The 21,526-nt window shown below is 34.1% G+C and overlaps 1 protein-coding gene across 5 annotated transcripts in view; it reads left to right on the plus strand.

Annotated features, from left to right (window-relative positions):
• Eml4 (EMAP like 4) overlaps window positions 1-21,526 on the plus strand; it is a 145,654-nt gene that overhangs the window by 94,426 nt on the left and 29,702 nt on the right. For all 5 annotated transcript variants that reach the window (XM_020181031.2, XM_020181032.2, XM_020181033.2 and 2 more), the window contains 11 exons: window positions 3,338-3,461; window positions 4,695-4,844; window positions 7,249-7,318; window positions 8,506-8,616; window positions 9,810-9,905; window positions 12,467-12,601; window positions 12,722-12,857; window positions 16,998-17,149; window positions 19,370-19,495; window positions 19,583-19,714; window positions 20,429-20,496. In XM_020181031.2, coding sequence (XP_020036620.1) covers window positions 3,338-3,461; window positions 4,695-4,844; window positions 7,249-7,318; window positions 8,506-8,616; window positions 9,810-9,905; window positions 12,467-12,601; window positions 12,722-12,857; window positions 16,998-17,149; window positions 19,370-19,495; window positions 19,583-19,714; window positions 20,429-20,496 — 1,300 coding nt within the window. The remainder of the gene's footprint in view (window positions 1-3,337; window positions 3,462-4,694; window positions 4,845-7,248; window positions 7,319-8,505; window positions 8,617-9,809; window positions 9,906-12,466; window positions 12,602-12,721; window positions 12,858-16,997; window positions 17,150-19,369; window positions 19,496-19,582; window positions 19,715-20,428; window positions 20,497-21,526) is intronic.

Genomic DNA, 21,526 nt, shown 5'->3' on the forward strand with positions numbered 1-21,526 from the left:
AATATCATGATTTCAAGGCTGGCCTGGGCTACATAGCTAGACCCCCATCTCCAAAAAAAAGTCATAATCATAACTCTTTCTCAAAGGGAGGGAGATAAATAATTGTTAAGTATTTCATGTTATGCTTTGAAATGTGATACCTTGTAATCATAATTCCAACAAGTAAGTAGTATTGTCATTTTATGTGTTAGAAAAGTGAGGCTAAGTCTCACAGCTAATAGGTGGTAAACCTGTAACTCAAATCCCAGCCAGTCTTTTCAGAGCTCATATTCTTTGATTATAATATATTGCTTCCTTCTTAGTCCCAGGATAGATTTGTATACCTGGTCTCATATATACTACCAGTTTGTAGGCAGGAAAGTATTTTCATCCTAACATATATTGCCATTTTTATATCATGTTAGAATAATTGGCAAGCACTAATAGTTCCTTTTAGTTTCCTATTTAGTTGATTTCGCTCCCTGACAGTTAATAAAAGAATCAATATGATATTCTGAGCTGTCTCGTTTAGCTTTTTTATGTATGCTATTGCTAGCCCTTTCCCTTTTGCTACCATACATTCCCTTCTAAGTCGCTATAGAAGCCATTAAATGTTTTATTTTATTCAGAAATCACTTTTCATGTGTACTTCTGATCAAAGTTTCTGGGAGAAATTCCAAAGGACAGGACATCTGCCTTCAAAAATTTACAATCTTGAAACAAAAAACTAGAGAGAAAGTTATGTAACAAGTCAACCCCTGTAAGAGTAAACTTTAAAGAAAGAGTAAGGAGATATGGAGAGGAATGATTGCAGAAAGACAATATTTATGGTTGGTAATCATTCATTTGTCATCAAAGTCCAGCTGTGCTAAAAATCACCAGGAAGGAGAGCCCACTGTTAGATTCACAAGTAATAAAGATGGACCTCATGTGGTATTAAAATCATAGTGTGGGAGGTCTCAGTCTTCTTCCATCAAGCCCTGAGGCCAAGCTCATTGTGAGTAATAATAACATAAGTAACTTCTCATCCACAGCATGCACTTTTTAATCACCTGAAGAAATACTGGCATTCAGCAAGTAGATTATCTTCTTTTTCATTATATAAACTAATGAATTATGAATTACTGGGTTATGTACTCCTTAACAAGCTCAAGTCATTATTAGAGATGTTGAGATTCTATCAACCGCTGATTGATGATGGTCATAATTTCAGTCTTCACCACTATTTTCATACCGTACCAGACAAGATGTCAAGTGCTTGACATTTCCTATGCTTTTTGTATTGAGTATTTTTCCCCCCTCCTTCCCGCTTAAGTTCCTTTGTAACTACTTCAAAGTAGTTACCAAACCTCTATCTGTATGTAGGCCATCAGGTAGTAAGGGCAGGGATAAGTGGGAGAGTTGTTTCAGTTTTTGGAGAAGTAAGAAACAGTCCCATTTGTTTAGTATGGTAAATATTGATTTGATTCTAAACTTGTCTTTTTGAAAACACTTTTAATTTCAGACTATTGAATATCTTATAAACAATTATTGGTATATATAAATAAAAGCTGTTTCAGAACCTATCCTGCTCTGAAGAAAACTGTTTGGTAGGGCTGGGGAGTATAGCTTGATGGTAGAGCACTTGCCTAGCATATGGGAGGCCATAGATGGAATCGCTAGTACAGAGTGTGTGTTGGGGGGGAATCTGTCTTAAAGATGTTAGTGTGTTATAATTGAATTTAATTATTTAGATGCAAGACTGATCGTAGGCACAATTAATTATAAAGTGAGACAAGTTGGTCCTCTTTAAATCCAAGCTTTACTTACTTGCTATATTACATAGTTCTTAGTCCCTTTCCTCATTCTAACTTATAAAGATGTTTGACTCCTTTCCTCATGGTATATTATGAGGTCATGGTTTCGGTGTTTATCATGGTAAGAACACTTACTACGAGAGCTAACTTCTTCAAACAAATTAGGTGTACAATACATTATTGACTATAGGTACAGTGTTATAAAATAGATCTCACAAGGTTATTCGTCTTGTTTGACTGAAACTATATACTTACTGATTAGTAATTTTTTATTTCTCTTTTTCCTTAGCCTCTGGTAACCACCATTCCACTGATTCTATGAATTTGACTGTTTTAGATACCTTATGTAATATGTGGGGTCATGCATTGTCTTTCTGTAACTGACTTATTTCACTTAGCAAAATGTCTTCAAGATTCATCCATATGTTTATACATTACAAAATGTCCTGCTTTTTTAAAGACTGAATTATATTCCATTATATGTAGGTACCACATTTTCTTTATCTAGTCACCTCCTGAAAGCCATTTAGGTTGTTTCCACATCTTGGCTATTACGAGTAATGCTGCAGTGAACATGAGTGTTAGTATCTCATCAAGATCCTGATTTCAGTTCTTTTGGAAAATATACAGTAATGGGATTGCTAGTTTATATAGTAGTTCTTTTTTAATTTTTAAAAGAACCTCCATCCTGTTTTGCAACAGTTAGCAGCACTGTTTTGCATTCCTATTAGCAGTGTGCAGGGGTTCCAATTTTTCCATATTGTCATCAACACTTTTTTTTAAATAATCACCATTCTGACAGGTGTGAAGTGATATCTCTGATTTTTATTTGCATTTCTGTGATGATTATGGATGTTGAACATTTTTCATATGCCTGTTGGCCATTTCTCTGTGGTCTTTGGAGACCACAAATATAAGTATTTGTATATCCAAATACTTAATCCATACTTAAATTCATTTTTAGTTTTTTTTTCCTGTTGAGCTGAAGGAATTCCTAATATTTTGAAGACTAACCTCTTATTCAACACATAGTTTGCAAATATTTTCTCCTATTCTGTAGGTTGCCTTTTTTTTTTTTTACTCTGTTGATTATTTTCTTTGCTGTGCAGAGCTTTTCACTTTGCGAGTTCATGTTTTTTATGTGTTATTAAACATTGAGTAGGTTGATCAAGTAGTATGGTGGACATGGTTGTTATCTATCTAAATTATTTATTGTCAATAGTTTAGGGAAGCTTCCATTACCAAATGATTTTCTTTTGCATTTTTCATTGTTAACCTTCCTAGCTTTCTTGTAGACAGATAAATCATATTTTAATTATGAAAATAGTTAACCTCAATTAAGGAAATGACCAGTGACTTTTTCCTCCCATTTTAGTCTAGGTCTTTATAGTATCACTTTGTTTTCCATGTGCTATATATTTTTTAAAAACCTGCATATAATGAAAATAAAACTTTGAAGTAGCTATTTTTGTCTTGCTTTTATTGTATCACATTAATAATCCACTTTTGTACAATTATATAGAAAGTACATGTGACTTAACTTTTGTCTTGTCTTTCAACAGAAGGAGAATATATTAAAATGTTTATGCGAGGTCGACCTATTACAATGTTTATTCCTTCTGATGTTGACAACTATGATGACATCAGAACAGAACTGCCTCCTGAGAAGCTCAAACTGGAGTGGGTGTATCCTTCTCTACCATGACAGAAAACTTACTTACTTTATCTCTAGTTTAAGAAAAATTGGTTTCTATCAAAATTATGTTTATACCAGAAAAATAAATATAGTAAATATAAGAACCACTTAGAGGCTTAAAAAAGAGACATCATCTCATATCCTTTCACATATTGAATATATTTTGCTATTAGCAACATAAAACCTTCAAAATTAATACAGAAAAAGCAAGCAGTATTCCCTGAACATCAATATCATCAGGTACTGATTTCTATCAGATAGTGTGATAGAAAGGTACTGGACTAAGATTGAAAGACTAGTATTTTGACCTTGCCACTTACCCTTATGAACCTTATCTTTCTTCACTTATAAAAGAAGTTAATAAGCTGTCTCACAGACCTGTTGTAAGACTTTAATAAGAAAACATTTCTTAAGCATTTTGTAACCTGTGAAACGATGTATTAAGAGCTCAACTTAAATGTTGATTCTGATTCCAAAATTAGCTTCTTTTCTGCTAGACTAAAAAAAAAAAAAAAAAGATTAATACAGAGCTTTCCTAGTTTCACCTAGGAATTCTCACTTCTCTTATAACCTCTGAGAAAATCAGTGAAACAGAAAGAAGCTAGTCTGCTCTGGTCCCCTTAACCTCCTCCCCACACCCTTTGAATTCCATGCATTAGGTAAAAATCAGCTTGGGAAAGCTCAACAATCTTATAATTTGGTTCAACTTCTTTTTATCAAACATTCTAGATAATCAAACTATGCCTAATAATTTCTTATTCATCATTTTAGGGTCAGCATAAATGGCACTTTCTCAAATGTGCCTTATTTTACTCTTCTTTTTTCCATCAAAAGTAGGTCTTCTGTTTATGCTTTCTCCTAGCATCCTGTTATGTTCTTTCCAAGTTTATAATTACATATCTGGTGATTATTTCTGTCTTCTTCCAGAGCATAAACTGCAGGCACACAGACCCTGTATTTGCTTTGTTCAGAGCTGTATGTTCAGCACTGTGCCTGAAACATTAGGAACTTTATCTGTGTCGATCCGATGAATGAGGAAACTAAGACAAACATAGTAAAAGACTCAGTCAGTGTTGGACAAGGATAATGACGGGATGTGAGTTTTCTAGCTGTAGTTCAATTCTCAGTTTTCCGTACCTTGCTGATTTAAAGTATCCTTTAAAATAAAATTGGTAGCTTAGCAAGTTGAATATTTGTTAAAAACCTTGACTCTGTCTTTGAAGATATGGCTATCGAGGAAAGGACTGTCGAGCTAATGTTTACCTTCTTCCTACGGGGGAGATAGTTTATTTTATTGCATCAGTAGTAGTGCTATTTAATTATGAGGAGAGAACTCAGCGACACTACCTGGGTCATACAGACTGTGTGAAATGGTTGGTATCATTTAATATTTGTCAGTTTTGTTCTTTTTTGTCCTCATTTTGTATTTTTAAAATTGGGTTACACTGAAATTGATTTCTTGTGAAAGGCTCAGAATGCAAGAATATTATGGATATTCTACAGAATGTATTTTAAAAAGAGAAAAGTTCTTAGTCCTTCAAAATGGTGGGTGTGATATCAGCAACAATAAAATATACCCTTATAAATCCCAGTTGGAATCTCCTCTGCTTTCTCAGATCATTTTAGTCCTTTCCTTTTGGTCTGTAGTATGAAATACATGTGGTTCAGACAATTTTTACAGATTTTTGAGAGTAGCTACTGGTTACTGAAGTCATTGAAGGTTTATGCTATGTACATAAATTTTAGGTTTGAGGCTTTTCTCTTACAGGAAAAGAAATCATGGCTGACTAGGGTCATTTTTTACTCAATGAATTTTACAATTCTTTAGTTTTACTCATTCATTTTTTATTAAAATCATTTTCTGACATTTAAAAGTTTTGGTTCTTTATTCCTATACTGTTCTGGCAACAATATGTAGACACAAATTTCTCAACTATGTGACTATTAGGATATTATATAAATGCTGTTAAACTCTTTGAGATAATTAAAATATTGCCTTTTACACTTACAGAATAACATATCTAAAATTATTGCAACGTTCTGATAGTTAACTGTCTTTCATTTTGTGACTAGTGTAGTTGTAGTATATCCATAGGTCACCATGCAACCGTGGGGGAAGAAATGAGGGAGGAGCCAGGCATGGCAGCACAAGCCTGCGATCCTAGCACCCAGGAGATTAAATAGGAGGATTGAATAACAGAAAAACAGGGAAGGGCCTTATCTATTCATGTGAAAAAATCCCTAAGATATACTTCCAAGTACAAATATTAAAGGAAAGTGTACATATACGCTATCATTTTGTAAAAAAGAAAATAGCCACACCTGGAAAATAGCAAGATATGGTAGTACATACCTATAATTCCAGCACTGGGAGGCTAAGGCAAAAGGATTGAAAGTTGGAGACCAATCTGGGCTACTTAGTGTGACCCTGTGTCCAAAAGAAACCACAAAGGTGTAAAATATTTATTTTGGCTTCCACATTTGTTTAAAAATTCCTAGAATTATTAATAAAAAGAAACTGATTACAGTGACTACCTTGATAGGTTTAAGGGAATGCGGATGTAATGAGGTAGGTGAAATCCTAGCAGTCAGAGCAGCTGGGAAAGAGGCTTTTCTCAGAATGTTTTGTTGTTGTTGTTGTTGTAGCTTTTGATATTTGAACCGGAGGCTCAAGTGGTGGTAGAGTGTTTTGCAAACATGAAGCCCAGAGTTCAAACCCCAGTCTCACCAAAACCAAACACTGATATTTGAACCATGCAAGTGTATTACCTAATCCAGAAATTATAATTTTTAAAAAGTGTTTAAAAGAGACATTGAGTTAAATATGGTGATTTTTTAGTTAGATTTTTAGTTACTTTTAGTGTAGTTGCTATCAATATGGGACATAAACTATTTAAGAAGAAAAGGAAGTAAAGAAACATTGATAAACATTATAAAGCTTTCTTTATAATCAAAGAGATGAAAACAAGATACCATTTATGCTTATCAAATCACTGAAATATTTTAAAAGCTAGAAGTTTTTTTGTATATTGGAGTTTAAAGAGCCTTATGCTTGCTAGGCTAAAGATGTAATTCTTAACATGGGGAAATTGTAGAAACTTGTGGAACATTTTTATTTCATGACACTTTAAATTAATACTATTCTGGAAAATATTAAACAGTACCTACCAAGAAACAAACAAAAATTATATTTTCAGTTGAACTTAACCCTTGATTGATTAAAAAAAAAAACCTAATTAAAAGGTTGACAGCAATATGTTTGAAGATGTTACTCTTAGGGGTTTTTGTTTACTTATTTATCAAAAAGTAGAAATGTCCTAAAATATTACATAATTGTTAAGTTAGTGATATGTATAAGGATTATGTAGTAAAATGAAAAGATGTGTATATTTTAATAGATTAAAGCTACACCATGCAATCTTAAATCTTTAATAAAACCATGTGGGTATGTGTGCCTGTGTACATGAACTCAAAAGGAACTTGAGCAGTTGAAAACAGTTTAATTTGTTATCATACCAAAGTTGTAGGTCACTATTTTCTTCAAATTTAATGTTCCATTAATTTATTAAGGTTAACAAAGAAAGATAAAGTATAGCTGAAAACTTAGAAATCTTCAGATAATTAAAGTTTGTTTAATTTTCTAAAGAGAATAAATAGGTCAAAGTGAGTTTTCTTATGACTAAAAACTATTTGTTTGAAAAATGTTGATACAAAGGTACATTTCTGCTGTTTCACATGTTTCCTGTATTTAAAATTATTGTTAATGCTGCTTTTTAGCCTTGCTATACATCCTGACAAAATTAGGATCGCAACTGGACAGATAGCTGGAGTGGATAAAGATGGAAGGGTGAGCAGCACAGTTTTATGCATTCTATATCCAGTGATACTACTATTAAAGTGGAATTGATTGTAATTTTAAACACTTCTTTATTTTTTTTTCTTAAAATTTAACTATAGAGAATTTCTAGTATAAGCAGGGGAAAAGTATTAGGACGTAAAAATGCTTCAAAAGACAAAAGAGAATCATAATACTAAAATTTTTTTTCTGAATAGTAAGTGTTCTCCCTAGAGAAACTATTAGTAAAAATGGGAGGCCTGAAATGCTTGGTAGATTTTTTGTTACATAGAATGACTTCTCAATGCTTGTCAGAAGGTACTGCAGTTTCTTGTAATCAGTGGGACCTTTTGATTTTATATATAAGGAGAACTGATACTGCCTAAAGACTTTAAGTTACTATTCAGTGTTATTAAATTGGTTTATATAACAAATCTAAGATCAACAGTAAATACTGATGATGACTGATTAGCATATGTGTGATGGTCCTCATGATATGTTTTAGGTTCAGTTTCTTTAATGAAAAGGAAAAGGTGCAGGGTTTATATAGGATAGCTTTGAAGATCCCTTCCAATTCCATATCCTATTAAGAACTGTTTGATCAGTAATTTATTGGATACTTTTTTTTAAAAAGGTATTATTTTCTCAGTAATGAAGGTAATGTTAAATACAAATTATCAATGTAGTAGTCCATGCCTGTAATCCCAACTACTTGGAAGGCTGAGACAGGAGGATCACTTGAGCTCACAAGGTTGAGACTAGCCTGGGCAATGTAGCACAACTCCCATCTCAAAAAAAGAAAGGTTCCCACAGTAAATTTGTCTGGGTTGGACTTGCAGTAAAATTTTGGTGAAGTTATTTAAATATCTGTACCTCTGTTTCTTCATCTGTTAAATGATAATTAAAATAGTACCTACAGTTCATAAGATTATGAAGATTAAATAACTGACACAATACATGTAATATATACAGAATAGTATGTGAAACATGGTAAATACTCAGAGTATTTGCTGTTATTCTTATTGTCACTGTTACCTCCTTTTCATGATTTGAGAAAAAAGTGCCTACTCTGGTAGTTTTTTTATTACATGTTTATCCATTCTTATTACTATTAAAAGACAGCAGACAGTTCATGTGGTAGTAGTGTGTATTTGCATTCACCTGAATACAATTAGTTCTGTTATCTTGTGTTTTTACAGCCTCTGCAACCCCATGTCAGGGTGTGGGATTCAGTTAGTCTATCCACACTGCAAATTATTGGACTTGGAACTTTTGAGCGTGGAGTAGGATCCCTGGATTTTTCCAAAGCAGTAAGTAACCATTTTTAAAGATGTAATCAAGCTGAACAAAGAGCAGAAAAGAATCTACATTCAGGTTTTTTGTGAGTGTGCATTGAAAAATGAGATGTTATGTTTAACATTAGCTGTCACTAAATGGCTAGTATTTTAACCTAAGTTACTAAATTTGGTTTAGGTTGGATCAAGATACTGTACCTACACTAAATTTTGTTTTATCCTGATACAGGATTCCAGTGCAGTAGTAGGAAATAGTTGGGGGAGTGTATACATAGCCTAGTATAATTCATTACCTCTCTCTATTCTAGAGACATTATGAGTCATGTACCACAAATGTTACCAGAAAAAAAATTATTTAATATTATCCATAGTTCCTTCTCTTAAGCTGAATTAAATTGTGTAAATGAGGATGATTTTAGAAAAAGAGAGGGGTTTTAGTAGCTGGGTGTGGTGGCACATGTCTATAATTCCAGCACCCAGGGAGACTATGGTAGGAGGATTGTGAGTCCATGGCCAGCCTAACTTTGTGAAACTCTACCTCAAAAAGCCAGAAAAACAAAGAAAAGGATTTAGTTCTTTTATTCTTATTTATTCATGTTAATGAGCCAGATATATCATTAAAAAGTTGAAATTAGCAAACTTTAAAATAGCTATTAATTTTAGCTTATTCCACCAAACCATCAAAATGTCATCAGGAGAAAAATCTATGAAATTATGTACATTTCTTTCTACCTCATGAAGAAATTCCTTAGATTTTACTTATTTTTAATCTTGGATTTTTTTCCAACAGCAAAGAAGGAAGCATAAGATGCTGAAAAGACTAGGGTATCCTCAAAAAGATTTGATATTGCTAAGTAATGGAAGTGGCTAGATGGCAAGTAAGAAATGAACCCAGGGGATAATGAAAAATAGAAACAAAGTTAAAAGAATCTCTATACTTCTACAGAAAATATATTTTTAGTAAACAGTGTATTCATTATGTTTCAAGAACAATTGAGTTTAAAGAATTTTGGATTTTCTTATTGTTGGCAGGTGTTTTTTGTTTGGGAGTACTGGCTTGAACACAGGGCTGCATGGTTGCAGAACAGGTGCTCAACTGCTTGAGCCACACCTACAGCCCTATAGATAGTTTTAATAATATGGAATTTCTTCCTTAGAAGTTTAGCCTTAACCAGGAATTTTTTAATACCTTTAATTGACTTGTTTAGGATTCAGGTGTTCATTTGTGCATTATTGATGACTCCAATGAGCATATGCTTACTGTATGGGACTGGCAGAAAAAATCCAAAGGAGCGGAAATAAAGGTAAATCAAAACAATTTTGAGTATTATCTTTTAGAGTACTTTATTTGCCTGTCAGGTATTTGGAGCTATATTATATGCATGTCCTTAAGAGAGTAAATCCACTGGCCAAATTCATCAGATTTATTGATTAATTAGTATTCTGTGGTTTTAACATTACAGTTGTACAGTATAAAATAGTCAAGCAATTGAAACCAGTATTTATTTCAGATGAGATCAGGTACGTTCAGGGGGTATGGCTATAGACTGTTTCATACAGCATCATGCTACTGAAATGCCAAAGTAGGTGGAAACTAAACAATTTACTTGGCTGCTGCTTTAATACACTTATGATTTAATTAAATCTTCAAAGCTTTAGAGATGTAGAGGAAAATTTTAATCTTAAATATGACTGACATAACTGAGGGCATATATAATAATGTTTTGGGTTTAAATTGTGGTTTTAGGATTGTTATAGAAAATGCTATAGCATTTATAATTACTTTAGGGTAGTGTTGATCCCTTTGTGTGAATCAAGCTATAATTTGTAAGAAAGAGAAGAATATAAGTTAGCATCGCAGCTGCATTTATATGGGTCAGACAATCTTGGTTTGGGGCTAGATCACTGGACCATCTTTACCAGCTTCTCCTTTTGTGATGACCTTATTCTATTTAACTATAGATGGGCTCTATTCTTGTTTAAATCATAAAGATTTGAGAAACTTATAGGTAACTTTAATTTACATGAGTTTAAAATTCAGTAACATCACTTCACAACCTTAGCAACAGAAATTAAAGAGCACCTAGTAAATGATGTAACATTGAATAATCATACAGAATATAGTAATATAAAAATGTTCACTTCTTGGGGCAGGGCTTAAAAAATACCACTTTTCTATGTATTGGTCTGTGTAGTCAACATAGTCAAAATTCCCTGTATGAGATTTTATAGAACTAATAAGCTAAGTATGTTTGGAAATAGGAAGTGGTATGAATAGTCAAGATAATTGTGAAGAAGCAGAATAAACTTAGAGAACTTAAGCTATGAGATATCAAGATATGTAATTGAGACCTGGTAGTCTAATGATAGATGGACAGATCAGTGGAAAAGAATACAGAATCTAGAAACAGACTATGCAGATCAATCACTTGGTTTATGGCAAAGGTGACAATGCAGTGGGCAAAGATTAAGGTCTTCAATGAATAATGTTGGTTTAAGTGGATATCCATATAGAGAAAACTTAATCTTCATCCCTACACCATAGCATTCACAAAAATGTGTGTTTTAGGTGGATTATAGATCAGAGCATGAAAAGTGAAAACAATAAAGCTTTGGGAAGAAAATATAGGGCACTTTCTTAAACATGGCCTATAAAGTACTAAGTATAAATGGGAAAAATGACAAATTTTACTAAACTTTCTCTTGTAAGGCATGGTGGCACATACCTATAATCCCAGCGCTTGGGAGATTAAGGCAAGAGGATTGCAAGTTCAAAGACAGCCTGGGTAACATAGTGAGACCCGGTCTCAAAAAAAGAATGTGCAAAAATATTTGCAGTACATATTTCCAATAAACTATCTATGTTCAGAACTTCAGTAAGAAAAAAAAATCAGCTTTTTAAAATTGGCAAAACAATTTTCAACAGGCACTTCACAAAATAGGATATCCAAGTGATTTATAAGCATATGGAAAAATGTTCAGCCTCATTAGTTATCAAGAAAATTCAAATGAAAACCACAGTGAGATGCCACTATGCAGCTATCAAAGTAGCTTACATGAGAAAGGCAAAAATAACAAGATTGGTGAGAAGGTAGAGTAACTGGAACCCTCACACACTGCTGCTGACCCAGCCTATTCCTCTCCTGGGTATAAACTTAACAGAAATATATGTATGTGTTTGCTAGAATAAAAGAGCAGTGCCACTTATAATAGCCAAAAAAAGAGGATATTACCCTAATACCAATCAGTAGGAGAATGGATAAAACAGTAACTGTGATCTTTTTTATGCAAGGGAATACTTTGTAGCACTTAGAATGAACACATTACAACTACATGTACCTACTTGAATGGGTCTCACAAATGTAAGGTTAAGGGAAGAAGCCAAACTTGAAGGAGTACATTGCTTATAATTCCATTGAAATGAAACAAAGCTCTCTGTGCTGCTGTTTCGATTACTCGAGTAGAGAGGGGGTATAGTAACCGCAGAGGGGACCAGGGGTGTTTCTGGAATGTTGGTAATGTTCTGTTTCTAGCTTTAAGGCAATGTACATTGCTATTGCACTTAATAGTCACAGTATGGTTATACAAGAAGTTAAAATACAGCTGGAATTCATACAAATGTCTTCCAAGTGTGAAGGTTTTACAAGTAAATAGTATAAAAAAGATTTAATAGTATAAGGACAGCAAATTTAAATCTCTATCCTAAAAATCTATTAAGTTTTTTCAGAAAACTAAATCTTAGAGGAAAAGGCATTTCCTCAAAATTTTCCCCTCAAAATTTATCTTTGATTGTCAGGGGCTATAGTAGTCATTGGAAAGCAAAAATAATATACATTCATCTAAAGCTTTATTTCTGATTTCACAGACAACAAATGAAGTTGTTTTGGCTGTGGAGTTTCACCCAACAGATGCAAATACCATAATAACTTGTGGTAAATCTCATATTTTTTTTTGGACCTGGAGTGGCAACTCACTAACAAGAAAACAGGGAATTTTCGGGGTAAGGGTCAGAATGTTGAAACCTCATTAGATATATAAAACTTTAGGTTTTTTTAAATTGAGTAAGTAGTGTAAAATTATCATGCCAAAGGGAAAACTGAAAATTCTCATTTCATTGTAGAAATATGAAAAACCAAAATTTGTGCAGTGTTTAGCATTCTTGGGAAATGGAGATGTTCTTACTGGAGACTCAGGTGGAGTCATGCTTGTATGGAGCAAAACTACTGTTGAGCCCACACCTGGGAAAGGACCCAAAGGTATGGTGTTCTTACATTAAACTCACTCTGTGTAGTAATTCTCAGTGTAGTGCTGGAGATTGGCAGAGCAGCATGCTCTCAAAAAGACAAAAAAGTGAGAACAGCAGTATCGGCTATTTTTCCCACTTAATACTCTGTTCTCTTTTTGAGCACATTTGTTCAGTATCAGAAAAAGCATAGTATATCTAAGTAGGATCTTTTAAATTGTCAACATATCCTCCAACACTGAGCAGAGTTTGGATGGAATGAACCTTTCATTAGCCTTAATGTTTGTGTTTAGGTGGGGAGCAGGGAGAAGTTCTGAGGTTTTTATTTTAGTTTTTGTCTGAAAAACCTGCGGTTTACCTCTGTGCACAGAAAATCTGCATATGCACAAACAGGAAACAGGAAGCCTAGTATTACAAATTCCTGGGCGCATTGTAGCCTGCTATATGACCCACCCGATTATGTGCAAAGTTGCTAAAATTTTTGTTTTATTGTTAGGGGTTTTCAGTTCTTTAAGTAGTGGGAAGGATTTGGTGAGTACAGTGGCAAAAATTAAAGTGCAGACCAGAACAGATGTCCCAAAGTTTCCATATTTTAGTTATAAATTGTCCCAAATTTTCAGTAGGTAGATCCAGCTTTACATGTATGAACTTTATGTAAGTTAACAGGAATATTCAAAGTAATTAGTATTTACTATTTCTTAAGTGGTAAAGGGTATTTATTTCCTACATACATGAAATGGTTTTAGATTTATTCTTGTGCAAAATGATTCAGTCTTATAAATGGAGGAGTATAAATTGAGAGTATCTATAGCACCATTAAAATATTATCATTCTTAAATCTTTGTCAAGTTCCTCTAAGGAACTGGGAAACACCACCATTTTACCTGCTTACCGGTTATTAGGATGGGCCCATTCGCCCAGTTTATAAGAATACAGTCTAAATTTCAGTACCTCCCTGAAATTTGATTTTGTATTTAAGCAGGCCCAGAGAGCCTTCCAACAGCTTCATTTGTCAAGCCAGGTAAACACCGTTACATAAAGAAAGGAGGAAAGGATTACAATTAAGGTTGTATAGACTTGAGCATATGATGAGGTCTAGCAGTAGAGTAGGCTTTTTAACTCAAAGATAATTATTTTTCTAGGCAAGAATCTCAAATATTATTTGTCCTTAACTGAAATGTCAGGAATACAAGCCCATAAGAAAGAAATCCTTGGCTATAAATTTGTTTTATAGGTAAAAACTACATAAAAATGAAAACTTTGGTGACTTATTTAAACTTGAAGCACTTAATTTTTTTTTAGTTAAGTTAATATTAGACTTCCTCAGGAAATAATGTTTCCAGGGTGAGAGGAGGGGAATGGGAATCTGAGTTGATCTCTGTATATTTTTATTCCTGATGAAGCATTTGTTCCTTGGTTTTATTTCCTATTTTCTAACATTCCTTCATTCTGGGAGGATCTTAAGTGTTTAACAAGGTTTTTGACATGTTTAGAAGTATGGAAGGCTAAATTAAGAACAGAAAATTTTTATTTCATTTTCCTGCACTCTGATTGAGAACTGTGAAACTCCATGCCTGCTTTTTGTAATTTCTTACATAGTATTTTCAGATTATTCTTGTTACTTTTATAGTATATGGAGAAAAAAAATCTAGTGGGGGGGGTATGTGTGTGCATGTGTGTAAGTAAAGCCAGCAATACTCTTCTAGAAAATATGCATCTCTCAGATGCCCTTGCTGTCTGGTACACCTAAATGTAAGCAGAGCTGATAGATGTTTGTGTGGCCATCCCATTGAACACACTGTGTTGCTCAAAAGCTTAAAGTAGGGCTGGTGGGCCTGAGGCTGAGTTCAAACCCTAATACCACCAAAATAACAAAGTATTAAAAAAAAAAAACCTCAAAGTATTTTCAGATGATGAATTTGATGTGAGTGGAAGCAGTTGACCTGAATAGCAGGTTTGTTGGAGGTCTGCTTCCACCTCTGCTGAATCAGACAAGCTCTTATCTAAATCAAACAAGTCCTTTCCTCACTCTCTGTCACATACACCCATCTATTTAGTATTTGTACCACAGAGTATAGCTATAGCTGAATTTTGTTTTTTTATTTTTTGGTGATTCTGGGGGTTTAAACTCAGGCTTGCTAGACAGGCACTCTGCTACTTGAGCCATGCCCCAAACACTTTTTGCTTTAGTTATTTTTCCAGTAAGGTCTTATATTTTTGCCCAAGCCACCCTGGATTGCCATCTTCCCATTTACACCTCCCACGTAGCTGGGATGACACCAAATTCAGCTTTTATTGGTTGAGGTAGGGAATCTCACTAACTTTTGGCCAAGGTTGGCCTTGAACCATGATCTTCCTCGTTTATGCCTCCTGAGTAGCTGGAGATTACAGGCATGACTAGACCTGTCATATGTAGCTGAATTTCTTAAGAACGCCAAAGCCCTACACGTTTTAGTTAATTTTTTTAAAAATATAATGACAGCTCAAATAGAAAGGTGAGTTCAAAAAAACTATCTCAGTAATCATTTTGATACATGATTCATATACCATAAAATTTACCCTTTTGAAGTATATAATTCATTAATATTTATTATATTCACAGTTGTGCAACAATCACCACTGTTTAACTTCAGAACATTCTCATCACCCCAAAAAAAGAAACCCTGTATCCACTAGCATTCCCCTCCCTCCCCATATCCTCTAGCGGCTACTAATCTACATTTTCATCTAGGGATTTGCCTATTCTGGGCATTTTATAAAAGTGGAATCATAAAATATATGGCCTTTTGCAACTGTTTTTTTTTCACTTAGTATAATATTTTCAGGCTTCACTCATCATGTAGTATATGTCATTACCTTGTTTCTTTTTATGATAAAATAATACATTGTACGATACAACACATTTTCTTTATCCATTCATCAGTTGGTGAACAGTTTTAGAAAGTGAGCAGTTTTAAAGCTGTTCATTTTTGCAAAGGATCTAAGGGCTATTTATTGTCTTACTTGCCATATTTATGCAAGGCTCTACCTTCCCATTTTGAACCTGGTAACTAATTGTGTAAAGTGTCCTGATCCAGAAAGCTTTCCTCTTATACTACCAACCTTACTCAACTAGCTAAAGAACTTCTCTGAATAAACATCATGAATACCAAAAAAAATAAATAAAATAAAATAAATTCGAGTACTATAATCTTATCATGACCCTTAAGAAAGTGGATCTAAAAGCCAGGTATAGTGGTATGTACTTGTAATCCCATCACTCATGAGGCTGAGGCAGGAGGATCACGAATTCCAGATCAGCCTGGGCTATATAGCAAGTTCCAGACCATCCTGGGATACATGTTAAGACTGTGCCCCAAAATATGGGGGGAAGGATGGGACAAGGTATGTTCAAAATTATTCCAGAAGGGTTTTGCTTAAAATTTTTTTTATGTACCTACCTTTCCCTCCCTAGGCACATAGTAAAAGGGCTACCACATGCAAGAAAACTAGGCTTATTTAGTCTTCACATTGGTAGAGCCTGACCAGTTTTAAAATACTGAAATTCTTATTTGTTTAGTTGGTTAACAGCTACTGTTGGGAGCATCCAGTACCCACTTTGCCCTAACATCCTCCCTAGTCTTCCATATCTCAGCAGATAAAAGGGGGTAATCCTCCAGGTGGCCTTGATTGTTTAATGTAACTATGACTGTTACCTCAGCAGGCAGTGAAAGCTTTTATTTTTTTAAAATTACAGAGCATTGAGCTGGGAGACTTGAGTCCTGGTTGCAGCATTGTTACTAGTTAACTGTGACATTGACTGTGCTGCTCCTGTACTTCTGTGTCCTCAGCTCTACCATGAAAAGAGTAACATCACTGTAAGACTGTATGAAACAGTTATAAGAAATGATAGTGAAGTTTTGACACAGATACATTTTATACCATTACCTGTAAAAATTATTTTCAGAGTTAATAATTAACATAAATGCAGAAAATTATATTGTCTTAAGCTTCACTGTCTTGCAGGAGACTTGCTAAAAATAGATTTTTGATTATTGCATCATGAACTTTCTGAGTAATTCACTTTGTAGTTCTGCTACAGCTTTCTTCCAAAAGACACTAATGTCTGATGAAAAAGTTATCACTAGTGTTTTTATTTTTCCCTCATCATTAGGTGTATATCAGATCAGCAAACAAATCAAAGCTCATGATGGCAGTGTGTTCACACTTTGTCAAATGAGAAATGGGATGTTACTAACTGGAGGAGGGAAAGACAGAAAAATAATTCTGTGGGATCATGATCTGAATCCTGAAAGAGAAATAGAGGTAAGGTTGGAAATGAAACATAAAAATACAAAAATAATAAAGCCTCTACACTCATGTAATTTGCCCCACGTTAAGATAAATTACATTTTTCTGGGAAACTGGTGCACAGTCTTACCATTTCCTCCCCATAGAAAAGAGTTTGTTATTGCTGCACAAATTAATTTGTTTTTAAACAAAATAATTTGAAAGAATAAAAACCAAAAGAAATCAGGCAGAGTAATTAACATGTTTGTTTATCGTCTGAGACCTTTTTTTAAGTGATCCAAAAATATAACCATTCAAGGTTAAAATCCAACAAATAAGTTATTGAATTCTATATCCAAGCCCCAGCACATACAAAATAATTGGTTTAATTTTAAAACTTGAAAATAGTCTTTTAAACAGTGGACTTAATGAGAATTGCTAATTATCTGTGGATATGTCTGCTTCATGGCATGGAATAGCTGTAACCCCAGGTATTTTGTGCTCTGTGAAAACTTAGTAATTGAATTGCAGTCTCAGAAAGGAAAATGGTTACAAGAAGCATTTAGATTAACAATTCTTAAAGCAAGAGCAAATCTCATAGCATTTAAAATTGCTTCTATTTTCGTTCATTTATAATTTGAATTTATACTTAGTGCTTTTTCTAAATATAACCTGCTTTGTAGACAAACTCTTCTATAAAGAAGAAGATCCTGATAGTGCTGCTGTTGGGTTCTACTTCCAAAAGAAAATACAGAGCTGCTTTACCACAACCTTAAGTTCATAGTGGAAATGCCACTTTTATCATTTCTCTCCTTCACAGATATCTCATGCACTTGGTAATCAAAACTACACAACCTTGTTTATGCCTTCCTTTACCATTTCTAACCTAAATTTAGATTTGATTCTTTGTGTTTTTAGGAGTCATTTGGCTTTTTATGGCTTTATGGTTTGATTGTCTTGCTGTGCTAGAAGTTAAACTAAGGCCTCCAGCATGTTAGGCAAGTACTCTTCAGTTGAGCTATATTCCCAGTCCTCAGAGTCATTTTGGATTGTACTTCATAAAGAAGAAAGAATTGCATTATTTCCGAGTCATTCATTAGGATCACTATAATTATTAATGCATATTCACTAAGAATGTACCATGTTGTACATTAAATGAAATTGATCTCCCAAGAGTCTTATTAATGGCAGTTATAATACTTCCCTTGGTTGTCCCTTGGTATCCACAGGGGATTAGTTCTGTGAGCCTTCAGTGATACGAAAATCCGTGAGTGCTCAGGTTTCTTCTTAAAAATGGTCTAGTATTTGTAAATAAACTGTGCAGATCCCCCTGTATACTTAAATCATCTGTGTATTACTTATAATTTATATCTAGTACAATATAAGCATTATGTAAGTAGTTATTATACTGTATTGTTTAGGAAGTAATGACAAGGAAAAAGGTCTGTACTTGTACAATACAGACACAGGGCTTTTTTCCTGTTAATATTTTCAATCCATGATTGATTGAATCCTCGAATAAGAACCTACAGATACAGAGAGTCAACTTTTTTTAGTTTATAAAGAAGTTTCACATATGTTATTTATATTTTTTTGATCTTTACAGTAATCAAGAATAGGTAGGGCTTGTATTATTATCCCCATCCCCATGTTGCAGATTAAAAAAATTTTTCTAAGCTGAGTGACTTATCCAAAAGAACATAACAAAACCAGATCTCATTCTTCATGTGATATAATAGAACTTACCCCTTTTTTCCCTACTTCTAACTCTTAGCTCTTTTTTTTTCTTTTATTCATATATGCATACAATGTTTGGGTCATTTCTCCCCCCTTCCCCCCGCCCCCTCCCTCTCCCCTCCTACCCCCTCGCTATCAGGCAGAAACTATTTTGCCCTTATCTCTAATTTTGTTAACTCTTAGCTCTTTAAAACATATAAAACATAAATTTAAAATGAACACAAGTGAGTTGGGGATGTAGTTCAGTGGTAGAACACTTGCCTAGCATTTTGGTCTTGGGCTCAATCCCCAGCACCAAAAAAGAATAATAAGTGAAGCATATAATGTTGATAATACATTATTCATTTGTGTGTAGCAAAATCAATTGAACAAGTAAATTAGTAGTATGAGATTATCATTGTCTTCAAATTTGGGGTTCTGTCATTTATTACTCTGTGATTACTTACATCTGTAAATGCAGCCAGTGTTCAGGTAGCAATTCATGCATGTTAGTAATTTTCCAAATTTATTTTTTTCCAGGTTCCTGACCAGTATGGCACAATTAGGGCTGTTGCAGAAGGAAAGGCAGATCAGTTTTTAGTAGGTACATCACGGAACTTTATTTTGCGGGGAACATTTAATGATGGCTTCCAAATAGAAGTACAGGTAAGCTGTATGATGTCAACAATTAACAGAATATTTTTATAATAACCTTTGGTTCTTGTAATAATGGGTGTCTCTCATTGTTTTTAGGGTCATACAGATGAACTTTGGGGTCTTGCCACACATCCCTTCAAAGATTTGCTGTTGACATGTGCTCAGGATAGGCAGGTGTGCATGTGGAACTCTATGGAACACAGGCTGGAATGGACAAGGCTCGTAGATGTGAGTGAAGCAGTTCCTCCTTCTGGTAGTCAGAAGTAGCAAAGGAAAAAGAACGAAGCATTAGTTCAAACCAAGTTGTCTATGTATGGTTTGGCAGAGGGGTAGGTGTCAGATGGAAGTGTATAGTCTCAAGGTATAACATAAACCCACTTTAAAGAAGCAGATCAGCAGAGTAGAAGCTCAATTTTTGGTGATTTTCAGTTGTAAAACTCACAAAGGGTTCACATATATATGCAGCATTAATGGTTATGACATATATGGACCTCTGGTAGTGCTGCAGTTGGATTCAGTATATGCTGCTCACTAACACAGCACTAACAGATTCTGCCATCTTCTTTTTGAGTGGTCTGTTACTGCATTTTCTCCCTCCCCCACATAGATATTCACCTTTTCTAGCCCAAAAGGTATATACAGGTTCTTTGCAGACTCTAAAGAACTATACAGATGTTTGTCGTTACTATCCTTATTGCTCCACTGCCTCACCACAAGCTGGTTGTCCTTTTCCCTCACCATTCTGCCAGCATATGCCTTTCATACTCTGAAATTCTTTTTCCTTACATATCCTTGTGGTATTTCTCATTGGCTACAATAAAGTTGATCAGAATTCCACGTTTTTATGAGACAAGTTATTTTCAGAGATTTTTTTTCAGTGTCCCCATAGATCTAGGGAGACTTTCTCATGGACTCCACAACAGCTGTCTGTCTCTCTTCTAGGAACCAGGACACTGTGCAGATTTTCATCCAAGTGGCACAGTGGTGGCCATAGGAACGCACTCAGGCAGGTAGGGTCTTTAAGCGAGCTGAGTAATCTGAAATGGTGGGATGTTTAAACTGTTACTCAGAAATGTTCTTAATTTGATCTAGAAAGTTAATCTCTTTAGTATACTTGTTGTTCTTATCTGTTATGTATACTTAGATCATTTTTTATTGAGCACCTATCTACCCTTTGCTACATACTCATGTGGGCATTCAGGATACATCAGAGAGCAAAACAAAAATTCCTGCTCTCATGGAGCCTGCATTGAAATATGTGTTGGAAATGGAAGCAGAATAAAACTAAGCATTATCAGGACTGAGGCATGGCTCCAGTGATAGAGCACCTGCTGAACAAGTACAAAGGCCTGAGTTCAAATCCCAGTACCACAAAAATAATTTTAAATAAATATTAGAACTAATTATGTTACCAAATGTTAAGAGTTATAGGAAGGGAGGTAAAATAACAGATACTGAGATTAGGGGTGCAATTGCAAAATGATAACCACGGTAGTCGGAATAGGCTTCATTGATTGGGTGATAGCAGACTTGATTCTCCTTTGTGAAATTAGAAATACCAGGAAATTTCTCTCTTACTATCTTTCATTCAGAGAAAAGGTTTGAAACTGATAACACCTAGTCGAGCTTTTATCAATTGTTTGTACTGTAGCTTTTTCCATCCTCTCTTTCTTTGACTGCTATGCAGATCCTTAATAAATACATATTTCCTAAAATCATTAATGATGTGTCTTGCAGACCTTTCTAGGGTTATTAAGTAACATGTTTATTATCTATATATTTTTATTGCAGCTGATGCTAGTAAGCCTACTCATTGCTAGTAGGTAGTCCTCATCACAGATTACATTGGTTTTTTAAGGAGGCAGAGAAAAATGAAGTCAGTTTTCACAAGTTAAACCTATTTAAAAATGCAAAATGTTGATTTCTAATGGGGTGAAACTATTGTGAACACATCCATATGAATATCATTTTTTAATTTATTCAACTTAAATATTTCATATCAACCAATTAATTTAATTCTAAGTAAATTTAGTTGCCTAA

The sequence above is a fragment of the Castor canadensis genome, chromosome 12 (genome assembly GCF_047511655.1).
Source record: "Castor canadensis chromosome 12, mCasCan1.hap1v2, whole genome shotgun sequence".
In the NCBI taxonomy this organism is placed as follows: Eukaryota; Metazoa; Chordata; class Mammalia; order Rodentia; family Castoridae; genus Castor; species Castor canadensis.